The sequence below is a fragment of the Desmodus rotundus genome, chromosome 1 (assembly GCF_022682495.2).
Source record: "Desmodus rotundus isolate HL8 chromosome 1, HLdesRot8A.1, whole genome shotgun sequence".
NCBI lineage: Eukaryota > Metazoa > Chordata > Mammalia > Chiroptera > Phyllostomidae > Desmodus > Desmodus rotundus.
The window spans coordinates 209,121,413-209,139,155 of record NC_071387.1 but is presented as its reverse complement, the minus strand read 5'-3'; the positions used below and the strand labels follow the sequence as shown (position 1 = coordinate 209,139,155).

The following is a 17,743-nucleotide window of genomic DNA, read 5'->3' as shown; positions in this document are numbered from 1 at the left end:
CATTAATCATTGAAAAAATGAAGCTGAATTCCTGAAGCACCATTGTTATAGAGAGAAGACCAACTGTACCCCGTGACTGAGTCACTTGTTTAGAAGATGTGATCGCTTACACAGCATGAGTAGAGCAGAGAACAAAGCGTTCCCCCAAACCTTGAACTAGCAGGTAACACACAAGTTCATTCGTAGGTAGCTTTTAGACTGCATCAAGATTGTTCATACTCATGCCACCACAAAAGAACAAAATTATGACAATAGGTGGCCAAATAATTTTTTAATTTTTTCAGGGCACATGAGATTCTGACAATGATTTAAACAATTTAGGAGCGCCAGGGGACGTTTAAGAAGCAATACGATTTTTTGGATAGAACTTTGCAGTGGATAATTAGGAGACTAAGGTATGACTGAGGGATGAATATGGAGTTGATACAATCCCTTTGGACCTGGTTTCAGAACCAGTACTGATTAGACGGCAGGTGCTCAATGAAATATGCTTTTTACTGCCTGCAGTTATCTGGGTTAACCACCAGGAGCCAGGTTTGGGGTCGTATGGGCCTTTTTGCCAATCGGAGTGTGTCCCAGTCCTGCACACAAGTGACCCCTGAAACACGGGCCATTTCTCCACTGGCTAGCCCTTCCAAGGCCGTGTAAGTAAATTATTGTCGACCTGGTAAGTGCTTCCTTGAAATCCTAACTACCAACCATCTTCAGCATATTTTTCTAATTTTAAGAGTATACATGTCTATAAACAAATTCAAAAATTTGTGAAATTAGGTAACATGGGGTAAAAAAGTAAAACTTTTTATGATTATAAAAACTCCAGTGCCAAAAGGTAAAACTATTCACAATTATAATAGATGTAACTAAATTGCCCCACAAATGGCATAGAATTTATAATCTCATCAACAGCCTATGAGCTTCTTGCTTCTCCATAATCTCTCCCAAATTAAACACTACTAATCTTTGTTATCTTTTAAACACAAAGTCACAGTGATTTAATTTACGCTTTTAAATAATTGGGAATATTTTCTTATTTTTTTGGTCATTTGTACTTTATCTTTTATAAGATACTTATTCACGTTATTTGCTTATGTTGCTTCCTGACTTATAAGAGTTCTTTTCGCACGAGGCGCACACATTAATATTCACAGAGCAGGTACGCAATCACATCACAAAACCGGGAGTTCCTGAAAGAAGTGCTTGGAAGGAAACTGGTGGAAGCAGTCCTTTACCTTCGATGCTGAAAATGTGCTCTCCTATCGTCGCCGCCTTTTCCAGGAGAGCTGCCTCATCAGACACATTGAAAAAGTATCTTTCGGTTGGAATACTGGCGATGGCTTTAATTTCTTTTATTAAGTTCTTCGTGTCAAGGGCATTTCTGTTTAAGTAGCCTAGAACCTTGAAAACAGAGGGAGAGGAGAAAACGGCCCTTGTCGCTGTGCTGCGGTTTCCCCTGCAGCACTCTCTGGGCGATTTCTGACCACCACCGGCCCTCTGGACAAAGGGACCCACACCACCCTCGTCGACAGGACTACAACCAGCAGGGAGCAGAAGCAGGGTAAAAAAACTCTTTTATATCAAGCTTTGCAAGCCAACGAGAAAGGCAGTCTTGGGAAATGATGTTATAAAGGAACACGTGCCCATCCACAGAAAGATAACTAGTAGAAAATGCACTTAGCCCTGGCCAGTGTGGCTCAGTTGGCTGGAGCATTGTCCATAAACCAAAAGGTTGGCAGTTCAATTCCTGGTCAGGGCACATGCCTGGGTTGTGGGTTCAATCCCCAGTCAGGGCACATACAGGAGGCAACGGATCAGTGTTTTCCTCTCACATCCATGTTTCTGTCTCCCCCTCCCTTCTCCTCTCCCTAAAGTCAATGAGCATGTCACGTCCCGGGGGAGCATGTAGAGAAGGGCACTTACTGCTATGCCGAACCTCAGTATGTTGTACTCGTTACACTGCTCAATGACGTCTTTCAACATGGAGCCGTCGTGCGACTCCCCGTCGGTCACAACCACCATGACCCTGGTAGCGCCTGGCCGCCCCCCTGCCTCCGGCGTGTAAGCGAAGTCCCTGGGGCAGATAGAATTAAAGACTCACCACCAACAAGGGATGTTAAAACAGGCACCTCTTCTTGGAAACAGAAACACAAAACTACTTCGAGCCCAGCCTATCGTGCCTGAGGACTTCCCTCCACGTCAGCCTGGAGACGTGCTTAGGGATGCCCCACTGGTAGCTTGTAGAGAAACGTAGACGTGTAACTCTTGCTAGGCCACAGCAGGAGTTCCCATGGGTTCCATGGTGTGTGCACATGTGTATTTACATCGGGACCCCTTAGAATCACCTTCTGATAAAATTAAATTCATTAATACTAATCAACATCAAAAATACTCAGTTGTCATAAATTTTATGGATTCTGAATTTACTTTTTCAATATGAATTTTTTATAGGTATATGCGGTAAAAAAGCATTTGGAAAGACACATAATGAAAACCTGACACCAAGCTCCTGTTTCAAAAGTGCTCACTATTTTCATGTCGAGCGCCCTAGAAAATGTTCTGTCTCGATGGATATGGCAGTCTACCCCCTAAACCAGGGGTGTCCAACCTCTTGGCGTCTCTGTGCCACACCGGAAGAAGAAGAGTTGTCTTGGGCCACACATTAAATACAGTGGGACACATAATCACAAAAAATCTCATCATGTTTTAAGTCAATTTACGATTTTGTATTGGGCTGCATTCACAGCCATCCTGGGCCGCATGCAGGCCGCAGGCTGGACACCCCTGTGTGGGATGTGGTCTGTAGGGTAGCATTGCTTTTTGATGGAGTCCTTTCCCTCTATCAGCACAAGGGACGCCCTTGCTCCTTCTTTCTCGCCTGCGGGATGTTTCAGCATTCAGAGGTATTCCAGCTGTTGAGCCAGTTCCCTGTTACCAGGCATTTAGGCCATTTTGGGCTTCTCAGCTGATGCTGTAATAATTGCCCTTGTGTATCTGGGTTTGCTTTTTCAAACGTATATGCACAATAAAATAACTGGAACAAAGCATATATACACTTCAAATTTTGACAGGCAATGCCAAATTGACCTTCAAAACTTTTAAGTGATTTATATTTCTTTTTTTTTTTTGGTTTCATGTCTAATTTTTATTCTGAAATGTAAAGCTCCTCTGAATTAAAGTACAGTTGACATACAATGTTATATTAGTTTCAGGTGCAGAACAGAGTGAGATTTCACATTTATGCACCTTACAAAGTGATTGCCACAAAAAGTCCACTATCCATGATTTATATTTCCATGAATGTACAACAATACATTTCTTTACCTCCTTTGCTTAACAATGCAGATTGTTAAACCTTTAAATTTGGGGCATTCTGAGAAGTGACACATAATACATAGTTATAGTTTTAATATGCATTTTTATTATGAAGGAATAATGAGCATTTTATATGTTTATTATCCATTTGTATTTTTCTATAGGAATTCATTTTATATATTTTTTATTTGTCCATATTTTTGGTGTGTTCATAATTTTCTTAGTGACTAGTAAGATATTTTGTTAATAAAGAAAATTATCCTTTGTCATATACATTGTAAATAACTTCTTGAATTCACTGATCTTTTGGATTTTAATGGTATTACTTCTGTACAGAAATTTTATCTTTTGATACAATCAAATCCATTAACTTTTTAGTGGCTTTTTTATATTTGACACAGTATTTCAAAAGGACTTCTTGTCTCTTAGCCCCTTTTCATGTCACCCACGTCCTTTCGCAGGCCTCTGAGCCCCACAGAGGGGGTCACCAGTTGATAGAAGCAGTGACTAAAAGCAGAGTGCGTGCGCAGAAAAAAGGAGGAGCAGAGATGAGGAAATGGGAAACAGAAATGATGGGATGTGGTGGCTGATGGGATGTGTGGCCTACGGAGCTGCAGAAGGAATAAAGAGTACCATCCAGTTCTCACTCTCCATGCCTGGAGGAAGGGGCGGGACCATGGATGCAAATGACGGAAGGTATAGCAGGGGTGGGAAACAGAATCTGGCCAGTAATTCAGCGGGCTCAGATTTCAAACCCTCTGACTGTAGATAAAGAGAAGCAGCATCAGCTGGCTCCTTTGTGCCCCTCCAGAGGGTGCTGCCCTGACCGAGTAGCCACGGGGTGACCCGCACAGGGCTGGGTCACGGGCGTGGACACAGTGCCTCAGAGAAAAATGCTGTAGAACAGAGGGCTCTGTCAAGTGCAGGAAACACAGGACAAGGAGCCAGTGCAGAGGCACAACTGTCGACAAAAAGTTGGCAGGGATTCTAGACGTTTGTGGGGTCCTGGCAACAGGACAGGAAGAGCAGTGTGTTCTCATCATTGTCAGACGTCCAGGGAAGAGAAAGGATGAGGTTCCAGGCAGGACCACTGTGTGGATGGGCGATGACAGGCACCTTCCATCTACCTGCCTGGTGGCAGAGCCATGTGCTTCAAGGAGGTGGAGGGAGGAAGTACAGCCACTTGAGAAATTAATAGTGATGGCAGGAAAGAATGTATAACTAGAGGCAAAAGGTGGGAAGGAGGTTTAAGGGAAGGTGAGTGTATTGTTCTCATTTATTTTTTAACAGTAGGACAGCATTTAGCAGTTTTGTAAAGGTGTCTGATTAAAACAGAGTGAGGGTGCAGCTCGGTGGGGCTGAAAACATAGAGACTGTGGGCTGAGAATGAGGGTGCTATCCAGCCGTAAAGTCACACTGCCCAGAGGGTGACGAGCATCCGGAGCCCAGTGGAACCCATTCCATCGGGTCCGGAGTCTTCGGTCCTTAACCCTGAAGACTCCAGGGCCCTTCTTAATTTGCATCAAGCACTCGTGGGCTCAAGTTGCCTGTGGCCTTGATAAGCTCAGATTGTTCGGCTTCCTACTGTTTTAACCTCAGGTCTTTTCATTGCATTTCATTATGCCATGTGGGATATCTTATAAAAGTCCTAGAAATCAAGGATTTTTCAACTTCACTTCCTGCTGTCTTCTCAGACTGTTTCAGTCACAGAATATTGAAACTTCCTTCTTCATTATTTCTGACTTAAGGGTGGGTACCAGGTATTTATTTTTCTTTGTCTTTCCTTTTTCTTATGTACAAGCACTTGTACCTAATCAGAATCCTGGCCTACCGGCTCATGACTCACCTTGCGTATTTAATTGCTTTAAAGGTGTTTGTGAGGTCCCCGCCGTTCTGGAATGTCTGTGACGTTGCCGCTATCATTTTGGCTTTGGTTTTAAAAGTGTTCAGGTTAAACACCACTCTTGGCTTGTTGGCATACTGAATTAGCGCCACCTGCAAGGGAGCAGAAGTTTATTAAAGGTTGTAAATTAAGTTAGAAATCCTTTCTATTTGATCAATATCCTAAACATTGGAAGTGCATTTAGACGAGGGCTGATAGCGTAAGAGAATTGTTTTCAACCTTGTTGGTAAGAACAGTCATTTTTCTTCCAATGAAATAAGTTCTTTGTTAGAGGTGGTAAGTGTGTGGCAATAGCACTTATGGACGAGCGAGATGAAGTGCTGTTGTGAATGATTTGGTTTTCAAGAGCAACAGTAGTAAAATTCTAAGCACTGCCCTATAATATTTTAATATGGATAAATATTAGAATACAGTTAATAACAGAAAGAGAAAAATGATGTAAGTTTTCTAATTAATGGATGTGAACATGAGCAGCCATATGTGGAAGGTATACATCGATTCAGGATAATTATACAGCAAGCAGAGAATGAGAGTTCAAGACAACCGATTATGGCTAATTAGCAATGCACTCAATTTGGATGGATTTATCGTGCTGGATTTCCTCTCATCACCCACGTGGGGGGCAAAGACACTGCCTTTGCACATGGGGCAAATGCCATTCGAGAGAGTCTGATCGGAGAGAGCCGAGAGGCAGAACAACTTCTGGGCCAGATGTTCGGGCACGTGACCCTAGCCCTTTACCTCCAGAGGGTCAAACCCTTCTGCTGCTGTCCTGCTCTCAGCCCTGACAGCACCCCCTACGCTGAGGAGTGGGGCTCCCAGAGCCAGGAGTGGCAGTGACAGATCAATCAGGGTCACGGGTCTCTGAAACACAGGCCAGGAGCTAAGGAAGGTGGAGGGGCAGAGCCTGGATCTCTGAGGCCCATCAGCTGGCTGCTCCTGCTTGATGGTGAAAATATGATACCAGTGGACCCCTCTTTTCAGGGGACATTGTAAGGCTGGAGAGAGAGGGAAGAACCGAAAAGAACACTGAGGCTTTCGAAGTCTAATGGGGGAGAAGATGGTGGCGCGTCCCACGAACGGCCACAGAACGTCGTGTGGGAACGGGGAAGGCTGGACAGAGGATGCGAGGAGATGAAGTACAGCAGGGCTCTCGAAACGTCACGTTTGGGTGATAAGAAGAGACCGAGCAAACCACCTCTGGAGAGGAGGAAGATGCATCGGGGTGGGAAGACAAGAAAGACCGTGGACTCCACGAGGGACACTTACATCAAACAGGCCACGTTATGGGGTAATCCTCTCAGAGATGGAGAAGACAGCAGATGCACGCAAAAGCTTCCCTTTCAAGGGGCGTGAACAGGAATGCTCCCGGGAAACCAGGGCCGCACTTTGCCTTATTTAACAGAAGTTTCTGGTAAAAGCCCACAGTGAAACCCTCACAGTTTTGGGGGTATAATCTCTTCTTGGTATGGAGAAGCAAAGTCAATGGGGAAAAAGTCTAACAATTTTTTAAAAAGACTTTATTTATTTTTAGAAAAATGGGAAGGGAAGGAGAAAGAGAGGGAGAGAAACATAGATGTGGCTTGCCTCCCACATGCCCCCTACTGGGGACCCAGCCTGCAACCCAGGCATGTGCCCTGACTGGGAATCGAACCAGCGACCTTTTGGTTTGCAGCCTGTGCTCAATCCACTGAACCACACAGGCCAGGGCACAATTTTTTATAACACTGCATAGAAAGGCTGAAAAACAAACTTCAGTACAGATGACTGAAAGGCATTTAGGGGAAAACGTCCTGATACTTGTCAGCCGCTGCTGGACATTGGAGCGTCAGCGGCAGCCCAAGGACACGCACGGTGACGCTGGGAACTGGCCCCTGTGGAGAGCCGGTCAACACGCTGCCACAGCCAGGAGGACCCGCGGAATGGCAGAGCCAGTGAGAAAACAAAAACACCCAAAACTTAAAAAATGAATGTGATTCAGTTTAATAGAAGCATGAAGCTTCTGCTCTTGAGTTCTGGTCGCCTATCTCAAAAGATAGAAAAGCAAATTAAAGACTCTTTAAAACATGGAGAAAAGCTCAACATTATTGAAAAGACCTGTCCTGTATAAACAGGAGGGTAGACTAGAATATAGTAAAAGACTATAATATAATGAATAGTAGAGTTATGCTGTGTACAGACTTATTTATAAAAATTCCAGAATTAAAGGATACTTGTTTAGCGGCAAGGAATAAGTGAACGAAATTCATTATTAGTTCAGTGGGTATAAAAAATTATATTGGATCTTAAAACACATCAATAAATCCATGAGTTAGGGGATGAAAAACAAGCCATGGAAGAGGGTTGAAGAACATTAAAATGCTCTATCCCCTATCTGATGCCCGTGTCAGAACCAGAAATCCAAGTTCAAAGACCAGCACTGGGCAAAGTCACAGACAGAGTAACTTGAGTACAAGCTTCATTCAACTCTCAGGATCACCATGAAATGCAGTTAACGTAGGGATGCGACAAATGCAAATACTACGACCTCATCTCTAACCCCATTTCCTCAGGGAGAGCGCTGGGGTCAGTCCATGTATTTGTGTTACGTCCATACCTGCGTCTTTGTGGGACCTATATCCAGGCCTTGTACGAATTTTTCCAAGAAGTTCTTCACTGCCTCCCAGGGATAGATGCTGTTCGACTCATCACACACCACCACCACATCTATGTAGGAAGTGCAGGCTGCACAGGGAAACACGGAAGAAACCGAGTCGCGTGGGTGAGTCAGAATCCACACCGTGTGCACAGGTGACTGAGTAACACGGAGGTGAGGGCTCCGGCGGCATGCTGATAAATGCCCCCCTCCCACTTTGATGCAAGGCGTCGCTCAGTCCCTCCGCACCTTCTTCACTTACTCTGCACAGCCGGGGAGAAGCTGGCCGAGCGCTGGAAGTCGGGGCTGACGTCGGAGCAAACACCTGTTGCGTAATACTGGCTTCCGCACTGCTGTGCAAACAGCGGGCCACACGTCTTCAAGAGAAGGAGAACAAGGACAGAGCATGGGAAACCACTCCCTCTGTGAATCCCAGCCATCCTCTCTGTTCTTCTGCAAGATACTAGGGATTGTCAACCCTTGAAACGAACAGGTCACAAATGCCTGAGTGACAGCGTGCCAGGCAGACAGAAGTGAGGGCGTGTGGGGGTGTGGTGGGCCGGGTGGCAGGCTTGGGAAAGAGGGGCTTTGGGACCGTCAGGGACGGGGGTCAGCGTAGGGGGAGCCCACCAGGTCACCCAGAACGCTGGAGAAAAGGGTGCTTTCGTCCCGGGGGACACCCAGGAGGAAAATGAGTGCAACATTCACTTCCTGTCGCTCTGTTACCCACGTCTCAGGTGCTTCCCGTGCAAAATGAAGATGAGCACGCCTCCTATTTTTTTCAGGTGGTTGTGAAGAGCAACTGGGTCTCTAGGTATAAGACACCTAGAACAGTGCTGGGTAAACGGCAAGTGGCGTGGCATTGTCAGCCAGCACCGTTGTCATTGCTATTCGTGAACACCCGGCTCCTCCCGTCCCTTCCATTGGGTCTATTCAGCAGAAACCATAAAACCCTACATTCCCAGGGCCAGGCAGGAGACCTGGAAGAGCAATCGGGGACAGGTATAGACAGCAAGGTGAGCGAGGAATCAGGACCCTCTGGCCCTGCCCAGGGGCCGCAAGATCACCCGAATCCCCCAGCAGAGTCAGAGGGGACAAACTGTGTGTGAAAGTTCACTGTTTTAAAAAAAACACTCCGTGCTAAGCAAACACAGATGAGGTTCATGGACTGCCAGTGTGAAACTTTGCTAGAGAGTATTTCTTTGAGGACCTCAGAGCCCCTCATTTCCACGCCCTGAGGCCTCAGTGCTCGCGGCTGGCCCACACCACAGGTGCTCCGATGCCGAGTCTCTCCACCAGCCCAGTCCCGAGCCTGCCCTTCTCAGCCCTCTGCGCATGCCAGGAACTCCTGATGCCATCCCACGGGAAATATCAGGTTCATATTAAAATCATTAGACGTAAAAGGAAAAAATCGGTAAGAGAAGTTCAGTTAAGATCTTAAAAAACAGCTACAAAGTTTACTGTTAGGCTGTGGACTAATTATTAAAACTGAACAGCAGAGTACAGACTTCCAAAAGGCAACTGGAAGAGTAAAAGGAAATTTATTGGACCGGGTTTAATTGCTGGTCGTGTGAAAGAGAAGGCAACAGCTGTAGTCATTTTTCATGCTTAGTGAGTGAATAAGGCCAGTTTTTCCCTGGAGAACGGGTTCATCTTGCCAATTACGGGAAGATCATAACTGATGTGTTAGGCAGTTAACCAAATCCCAGACACCGATTATTGATTCCTATGCCCTCACCCCCGAGCGGATGGTTCTAATCACCTTGAAAACAATAACTCATGAAGTATTCAAAAAAAAATTTTAAAGCAAGTGGAAAACAGCACTAAGAAGTTGAAATCAGACTATGCCAATTGTTAATGCCAGGACTACATTCCTGCCGTGAGCCCAGAGTTTAAGCCGGTTCAAAAAAAATGTGATGCTTGTCAGTCTTTTCCACATAATTCTTAAGGGTATCTTAAGATTTTTGATCTCTTAGGTATATAAAGAAAACTGGCTTTTTTCTTTCTCCTTTTTTCTTTCTCTCTCACACACCTCTCTCTCTCCTGCCCTCCCTCCCTTCCTCTCTGCTTGCTACATGTTCGAATTAATCTTTCGAATCTCTTGCAATTTTATTTCACTCTATCTGAAGTTGCAGGTTAAACATTTTTGAAGCACGTTCTGTATATAATCCTTATGTCTCAGTGTATTTCTCTTTCTGAATGTATTCAATTTTAAAAACAAACAAGCAAAAAAAGATGAAGGCAACCCTACTGCAGGGGCTTCGGGATACCCTGAAGCGTGATGGGTCACCACGACGGCCATCCTGGTGAGACAACAGGTGATAAGCCACACCTGGCTGACTTAGTGGTACAACGTCTGTCTGAACACTAGTATCTGCCAGAGCACGCAGAAGAACGTTGCTCAACACCGATGATATTTTTAGGAAAATACAGTTACACCCACAGGCTTTTAGGTTAGCATGTCATGGGTAGAACGGATGCAAGGCTAAGTCAAACTTTCTAAGACTGTATTAACATGCCATTACCACTAGGGCGTGCCTGTCAGGGCTGATGGGAATGGGAAATAAAACTGGGCTTTGATTTGCTTTGAAACTTTCTGTTGCCAGTGTGTCATGGTTTGGGGTTTTTTATACGGTTGAATCTTTTCAACAACCTTCTGTGTCATTTCTTCTGTTAGTTCTAAGCTCAGAAATTCTTCTCTCTTTCAGAAAATGTCCACCTTCTTCTACTTGTGTATAGCAACTCTTTAATTCACTTAAAGGAGGTGGATTTGGACGTGCAGGTCATTAACCACCTGACTGGCCCAGGCCACCTGCCAAGTAAGGCATTCAGTCTCACTGACCTGTGATGTCTTTTCTCAACATTCTAGGAGGTACATGAGAATAAATACCAACATGAAATAAAATGAGACTGAGCCGTGCCTTAACTGACATCAGATCAGCCAAAGCTTACAGGAAATGATTAAAAACAATACCTCGCTTAGCTTTGAACCCTTCTGTTGGAATCAGCAGCACCTAGCTCAAGTGTTCCTGCGAAGGAGATCTGTGGCCTGGGGCTCTGATGTTATCAACAAAGGCCCAGTGCCCTTTCTGAGGGCAAAGAGTCCGGGTTCCTCTCGCTCCCCCTTTTCAAAACATTCTGTGGCAGGAACTTTGCTGAGTATCTCAAGGAGCCTCCCCATCCACAGGCTGTTACTTCACAGGGGACAGCCAAGTGGCATGACTGATCAAAAAGCAAGCTCCTGAACCTCCAGCTCTGATGCGACAGGCGGGGTGGTGAGATCCACTGACTCCAGCCCTCCCGGAGAAGCAGGGGTTGGAACGGGAAACACTCACGAGAAATCCTCCGGTCCCCACGTTCCTTGCGAGCGTCAAGCCAAGGTTCATGTTGGTTTTCATCTCAGTGACGTTGGGGATGCTTATGGAAGCTATTGAAGGGGGAAAAAATTAAACAGTGACTATTTCTCCGCGTAAAGTTGTTTTTTTAAAAATCCATGCACACTCAGGTGTATTTGTAGTGTCAAATTTAGATCACAGAGCCAGGGAAACGAGAGGCCTTCGGGGACTGCTGGGCACCTGCCCGTGGGAGGCTGCAGGTGCAGTGTTACTGGGGGTGGGGCCGGAGGGGGCAAAACGGGTTGGTGTTTAAATTGAAAGTGGGTGAATTGCTGGCCAAGCAAAACACAGCCGAGGACACTATGTGGTCTCCAGTTTGCCACCCCCCGCTCTCTGCAAGGTCACGAGGACTCTGTCTAATGCTTCATTCCGGATCAGAAAAACACCCATGATGTGCTGTGAGATCGTGCTCTGCGGCAGACTCTGGTTCAAAGCAACAGTGAGTGAGGTTGAGAAGGAACCCCTGATACTGGCCATGTCGAATAATGAACAGGTCTCTCCAAGCCCCACTCTGCCACCAAACCAGCAGCGCCCCCCAGGCCCAGCCGCTTGTATCGGACCCGGCAGCCCTCTTCCAGGACGTCCCTGATGTGAGCTCGCCAGTTTCTGCCAAGCCAGCCCTGCTGCTGTCCCTCAGCCCTCACACCCCAGGGCGACCAGTTTAAAACTCAACTCTCCTGCTCAAGCCCCAAACTCAGCCCAGGTCCCATTCCTGTCCGTGCATGACGTGTCCCCTGCAGAAAAGACAATCACACTAGAGGTGCAAGCTCGGCTTCTCCCTGTTCACCGAAGGGTTGTTCCAGGACCCCACGTCGCTTGGTTTCTAGAGAGGGGAGTGTTGTCTCTAGGGCTCGCTTCCCAGGCACCAGCGTCGTGAGCTCCATCCAGTTACTCTGCTCTCGACTAACAGTCACCCCCTTCTTACCGCCTCCTTCCACTCTCCCGACAAATAGGATCATCTTTTCATTAAAAAAATCTTCTCTTAACCCTGCTACCCCATCGAACTGTTTCCCTAACTCTCCTCACCACTTGGCTTGTGCAAACGGAAGTCCACTCTCACTCCTCGCCCCTGTTCCCCACTCGCCTGCTCCTCCACTCTTCGCACCTGCGTTTTCCCGTCAACCCTGTCGGCTTATCCTCCAGACAAGAAAGGTGCAAAATAGGAGGATACGGAATGCAGGGAGAAAAATAATACAACTTCTGTGTGCACGTTTTTATTGGTTTAAATTTAGCACTTTTACTAAGGAGGATAACGTACATGTATATAATTAAACACAATTATATACAAAGTGTTCAAAAGTTAGCGGTAGTAGGCAACGCTGGGGAAATAGCATAAGATCTTGGAGCAGCCATGCCTCACACATGTTTTTATGACTTAGACGGGACATCTGTGTTCTTAGCCACGGTGAGTGTCGAAATGCCTGCAGAGCACTGGTCGAGGTCCCCCACATGCGCCTTAAATAGGACGCCCATCTGTATTCGGTCATCGTGCCCTCCACCTACAGCATTTGACATGATTGGCACCTGTCCCACTTCACTGAACACGGGCTCACGGAGCCCCCACGACCTGCCAGACGCGGGGCAGGACGCCGAGTAGACAGAGATGTGTCACAGCTCCCCTGCCTGTTCCCAAGTCCTGGTCACTGCTTTGAATCTCTGCTTCCCCTTGATTCCCACCACGCTGTGTCTGCCTGACCCGCACCCCAGGCTGCCCGACTCCGACTCCTCCGTGCCGACTCTTCTGAATGATGAAGACGATCAAAGTGAGTAGTTTTTACTTGCATCAGGAAATGCAGTGTGGAAGCATCACTGGTAGGTTTTCGGGCACTTTGAGGAACTTTTTGCATTAATAGAAAGCGTCTGAGGTGTGAGTGGTCACATCCCAGCAGTCCCAGCAATTCCAAACACTACTGGTAGTTCCTGATCGTGAGCATTTTTACTAGAACGACATCATGTGGACACAGCCCCTCTGAGGTCAGTCCTGGGACTGACCTCTCTATACTTCGCAGTTCATTTGAGGAGAGAGAGGTTTGCACAGCCTCGGATTTCTGTCAATACTCAGCAAAACGTCCGGGGGCGGGGGGTGGGAATCGGTTCACACCGGGGGTGGAGAGTCCAGGAGGCCTCGCGTTTCCCACACATTGTATCAAATTGGGACTTCAAACTGTGTTGGAAATTTGGATGCAGTTGGGCCCAGTGTAACTGGGAAAAAGAAAAACAGGCAGCCCTGACTAGTGTGGCTCAACAGGCTGGGCGTTGTCCCCCCAAACCAAAAGGTCCCCGGTTTCATTTCCCAGTCAGGGCACAGGCCTGGGTTGCAGACCAGGTCCCCAGCTGCGGTGCATACGAGAGGCAACCACACACTGATGTTTCTCTTGCACATCGATGTTTCTCTCTCTCTCTTTCTCACTCCCTTCCCCTCTCTCTAAAAATAAATGCATAAAATCTTAAAAAAAAAAAAAAGAAATACAGGCAAAAAAAGCTGTCTGTATTTCTTTCAGACAGAACTGAGATTGTATTTGCTATTATTTTTCAATCGTGTCTGTAACAAATCAGCTTTTGTTCTCTGTAAAAAATCAGTTGCTCAGTAGAACTTACTTTGCAAATTGAGCTTCTCACAGGTCGAGGTGGGCCGGTCCACAGGACACTTGTACACGTCTCCCATCCGGTTCTCAGGGAAGCCGCTCCAAGGTGAACCAATCAGCAACCTACACACAGGATTTTTTCTTCATTAGATCTGAAATGTTAGCTAACGTTTCTTAAAGGGAAAACTGACCACAAATGGTGGGGAAACACATTTACCGCAGCTTCAATGTGTACTTAGTGAATAGTTCTTATTTGTTCAGCTATAATTGGATCTGTTTCCCCTAACCCTAACCCTTTCCTCTTTGCTGATCGAGAGGCTGGAGGACTGTCTGCTGTCTGGCCCCAGCTCCCTGGGAGGTCTCTCTGATGCAGAGCTGACCACGGAAGCATGGCGCAAGCCACCAATGTCAGCCAGGGATGTCATTTTTAATTGTCTGGTAGCTACACTCAGAAACTAAAAAGCCACATGTGACATTAAACAATATACTTTAACTCAGCAAATCAGAACTAGCATTATTAATGAGCTCTTTGCCAATCTATTTTTTCTACAGAAAGTCTCTGAAGTTCAGGGTGCACTTTATACTCAGGGTATACGTCAATACGGACGAGTAACATTTCGGTGCTGGTAGCCGGTGGCTCTCATGTGGTCAGCCTCACCCTAACGAAGGCGACAGTGTTAAAACCAAAAGCAAAAACTCACATTTGCCACTGCTTTCTGTGCCCTGAGAACCTGCATGGCATTTAGGGAGGAGATGAGTTATCTAAATGGCTTTGTGTTTATTGTTTCTGTAAGCGGAGCCTTAGCAAAATAAATAAATAAATAAATAGAGAGCAGCTATGTTTACAGCCAGAACACAGGATATGGGGTCTGCAGCTGGTGCTCACTCGCCCTTGGGTTGGTTTCACTTCCCTCGGAGCTTCTCCAGCTGGAGCCCAGGGCTTCCCTGCAGAACCCTCACCCCGCACAGCGGCGCGGCAGAAAGAGTCCACGTGACCGTCTAATTTTTAGCAACTAGAGCAGGGTTGTCACTCAGCAGCTCCAGTTACCAAGGAAGGCTCTTTGATTCAACACTTTTCTCTTTGTCAAAGTTGGGAAGGATGAGATGATGTACCCGTGATGCTTCCGTGATTCTTTCAGGGTCCAACTGTGTAAATGCTTTATCGTTACCAGTGATACAACACGCGCCCTGCGTGCTGGAGAGGACTAGAGAGGGGGCGGGCACGCTTCTGTTCACGAAACATAGTGAAACTGTTTAAAATGCGCGGCAACATGAACGATAATTGCACAAATGAGTGAAAAGATGTGAAAACGGTCACGGATGAGGGTGCTGTCAGCATTCTTAGCGAGGGGTCAGGGGACACAGATCATTCTGAGAGACCGTTCATGGCTCAGGAATACGTTTTTCCACTTATTCATCTTATAGAATAATTCTCAAACTAATATTTTGTAGAGCTCTTGAATACTTTAATTCAGTTAACTTTGATTAAGGTTAGAGTCGAAAGAGTTTTCTTCTTGTGAGCATCTCTTAGCATAACTTACCCGTTAAAACATTAACTGTAGACAGGATTACGATAATATCGGGCACGTGGGCTAAGGGTTCTGACAAAGAAATCTAAATGCTGGCTGTCAGTACGTCTCCATGTTCGCTGTCTCGAAGGGAGAGACTGGCCTGCAAGTGTGTATTCCGGCAGAGCTCACGTCCTTCACACTCACGACACCTCGGAGGGGAGGCAACTTCGGAAAACTGTACCGTGAAAGCATCTTTCAGCTTCGTCTGCTCAAGCCCTTGGTCTTCATCCTACAGCGGGGCCTGCCAGCACGACCTCTGACTTTTGTGGGTTGGACACGTCTCAAGCACGAGAAAGACACAAGGAGAGAGACGGCCCCTGCACACCCCTCCCACGCACCTCCCCGAAACTCCGCCTTCAACTCAGGCGCATTCACCTCAGTCCTCCACCCAGCCAAAGGTTCTCTGGCTTCCAAACCTCCACACAGTCCACTTCCTGCCTGGAGAGGTGCTACGCTTTCGTTAGGTCTGCCATTAGGCACCACCTCCTCCAGGAAGTCCCCTGGCTCTTCTGCATGTGGGCAAGGGGGCCTCGATAGGGCCTCCACACCCGAGACTCTCCCAAAGTGTGTGCTTGCCCCGCCCCTGCCTGCCTGCTGACTCAGTCAGTCCCTGCGAGGGAGAGCGGGGCCACGAGACCAGGGCTTGCACAGCAGCACCGAGGAACTGCCAGGGGGCGCACAAATGAATGACAAAGCAAACAAATGTAGAAAGGAACGGAGGATGCTATGCTGGTGTTTAAAAGGACTCTCTTGGCTGAGGAAAAGTTAAATAGAAAAAAAATTTTTGGCATTATTTATGTATTTATCCTCTCCTGAGAACACTTCTTCATTGCTTTGAGAGAGAGAGGAAGGGAGGGAGAGAAACTATGACTTGTTGCCTCCTGTACACACCGGACCTGGGATCAGAAGTGCCCTGACCGGGAATCGAACCCGTTACCTCTCAAATACTCCAGGCAACTGAGCCACACCAGCCAGGGCTTCTAGCTTAAAAAAATGTTTTTTAATGAAAATTTTCATTCTGTTCTCACTGTCCGAGTTAAAGATATAAGAAACAAGAAGCAAACTCACTGTCCGAGCTGAGAGGAAGGCACGCCCCCGCTGGCTGTCCTGCCGGCTGCCCCTGAGCGAGCTCCACACGCCAGCCCTGCAGCAGAGCTGACTGGGGGTCTGCAGGGGACAGACAGCACCTTGTGGCAAGAAGCCACAGGAGGAAGGGCGGCCAACACTGGGCCTACTGGGAGTGGGGGTTAATTCCAGCGAACCTTAGGAAAGCGGACACCGGGCGTGAGGCCTTCCTAGCACGATCTAATTCCATGTGTCCACAGCTGGTGAGAGCCACGTGTACCCGACTCTGAAGCCCAAACTCTTCGCCCTCAGTCACTTCCCCTTCCTCCTCGGGGCTACAAGGCCTGGCATGGGCCCAGAATGGGAAAACTGTGTGAACAGCTGGGCTGCATTCCAGAACCTTCTAGGAGTCAAACACAGAGCTGCGGCTGTGTGCTCTAGGAGGAACACCAGCCCAGGTCATCTTGTGCGAGCCTGTCCACCCTGGGGGGCCAGGCTGTGCTGGCCGCACGCAGGTAAGGGCAGGGGATGTCCAGACAGAACCAGGTGTGGTCAGGCCACTCCCCATCCATCTCCCACAGCCCAGAGAAACCCACTGAGGGCCGAAGGTTGCGTGTTTCTCAGCTAAAACCTACCCATGTGTCCCTCAGAGCTTCCAGCAGGAGGCTGCACCACTGGCTACCTGTTCTCTCGATGACAACCCTGCTAAGATCGCGTGCTGCTTCCTGCTGACTCAGCGTCTCCGGGAACCTCCCCCACCTCATGGAGGGGTCGGGGCGCCGACCTCTCTGCAGGCCCTGTGGGCGCAGCCCCCAAGCATTGGCCACGAGGAGAGAAAGGCAGCTTCTGCTCAGCGTGTGCCACGTCACAGAGATGCGAAAACCCTCAAAATTCTCTCAAAGAACCCATGTAGATCCACCAGCAGTATGCCTTTTACTTTTACTTTTATTATTTTTTTTAGAGAGAGGAGGAGGGGGAGGAGACAGAGAGAAACATTGATGTGAGAGAGAAACATTGATTGGTTCCCTCTCGTGTGTGTCCCGACTGGGGACCAAAGCCGCAACCCAGGCATATGCCCTGACCAGGAATCGAACCAGCGACCTTTTGCTTTGTGAGACAGTGCCCAACCCACCAAGCCACACCAGTTAGAGCTGCATTATGCCGTTTAAACTCTTAACACAAACACTAGGAAAGAGTGGACAACCAGACCATTTTGGGGACCGGTGAAGAACAACAAGGGGTCCTTGTCACGTGGGACACAGTCTTCAAATAGCGGGACC

At 47.4% G+C, this 17,743-nt stretch overlaps 1 protein-coding gene across 1 annotated transcript in view; it reads right to left on the bottom strand.

Annotated features, from left to right (window-relative positions):
• ITGA2 (integrin subunit alpha 2) overlaps positions 1 to 17,743 on the bottom strand; it is a 78,015-nt gene that overhangs the window by 34,905 nt on the left and 25,367 nt on the right. The window contains exons 3-9 of the mRNA XM_045204840.3: positions 13,841 to 13,950; positions 11,183 to 11,274; positions 8,110 to 8,224; positions 7,809 to 7,936; positions 5,156 to 5,304; positions 1,918 to 2,068; positions 1,230 to 1,395 (exon numbers count right to left, since the gene is read on the bottom strand). Coding sequence (XP_045060775.2) covers positions 1,230 to 1,395; positions 1,918 to 2,068; positions 5,156 to 5,304; positions 7,809 to 7,936; positions 8,110 to 8,224; positions 11,183 to 11,274; positions 13,841 to 13,950 — 911 coding nt within the window. The remainder of the gene's footprint in view (positions 1 to 1,229; positions 1,396 to 1,917; positions 2,069 to 5,155; positions 5,305 to 7,808; positions 7,937 to 8,109; positions 8,225 to 11,182; positions 11,275 to 13,840; positions 13,951 to 17,743) is intronic.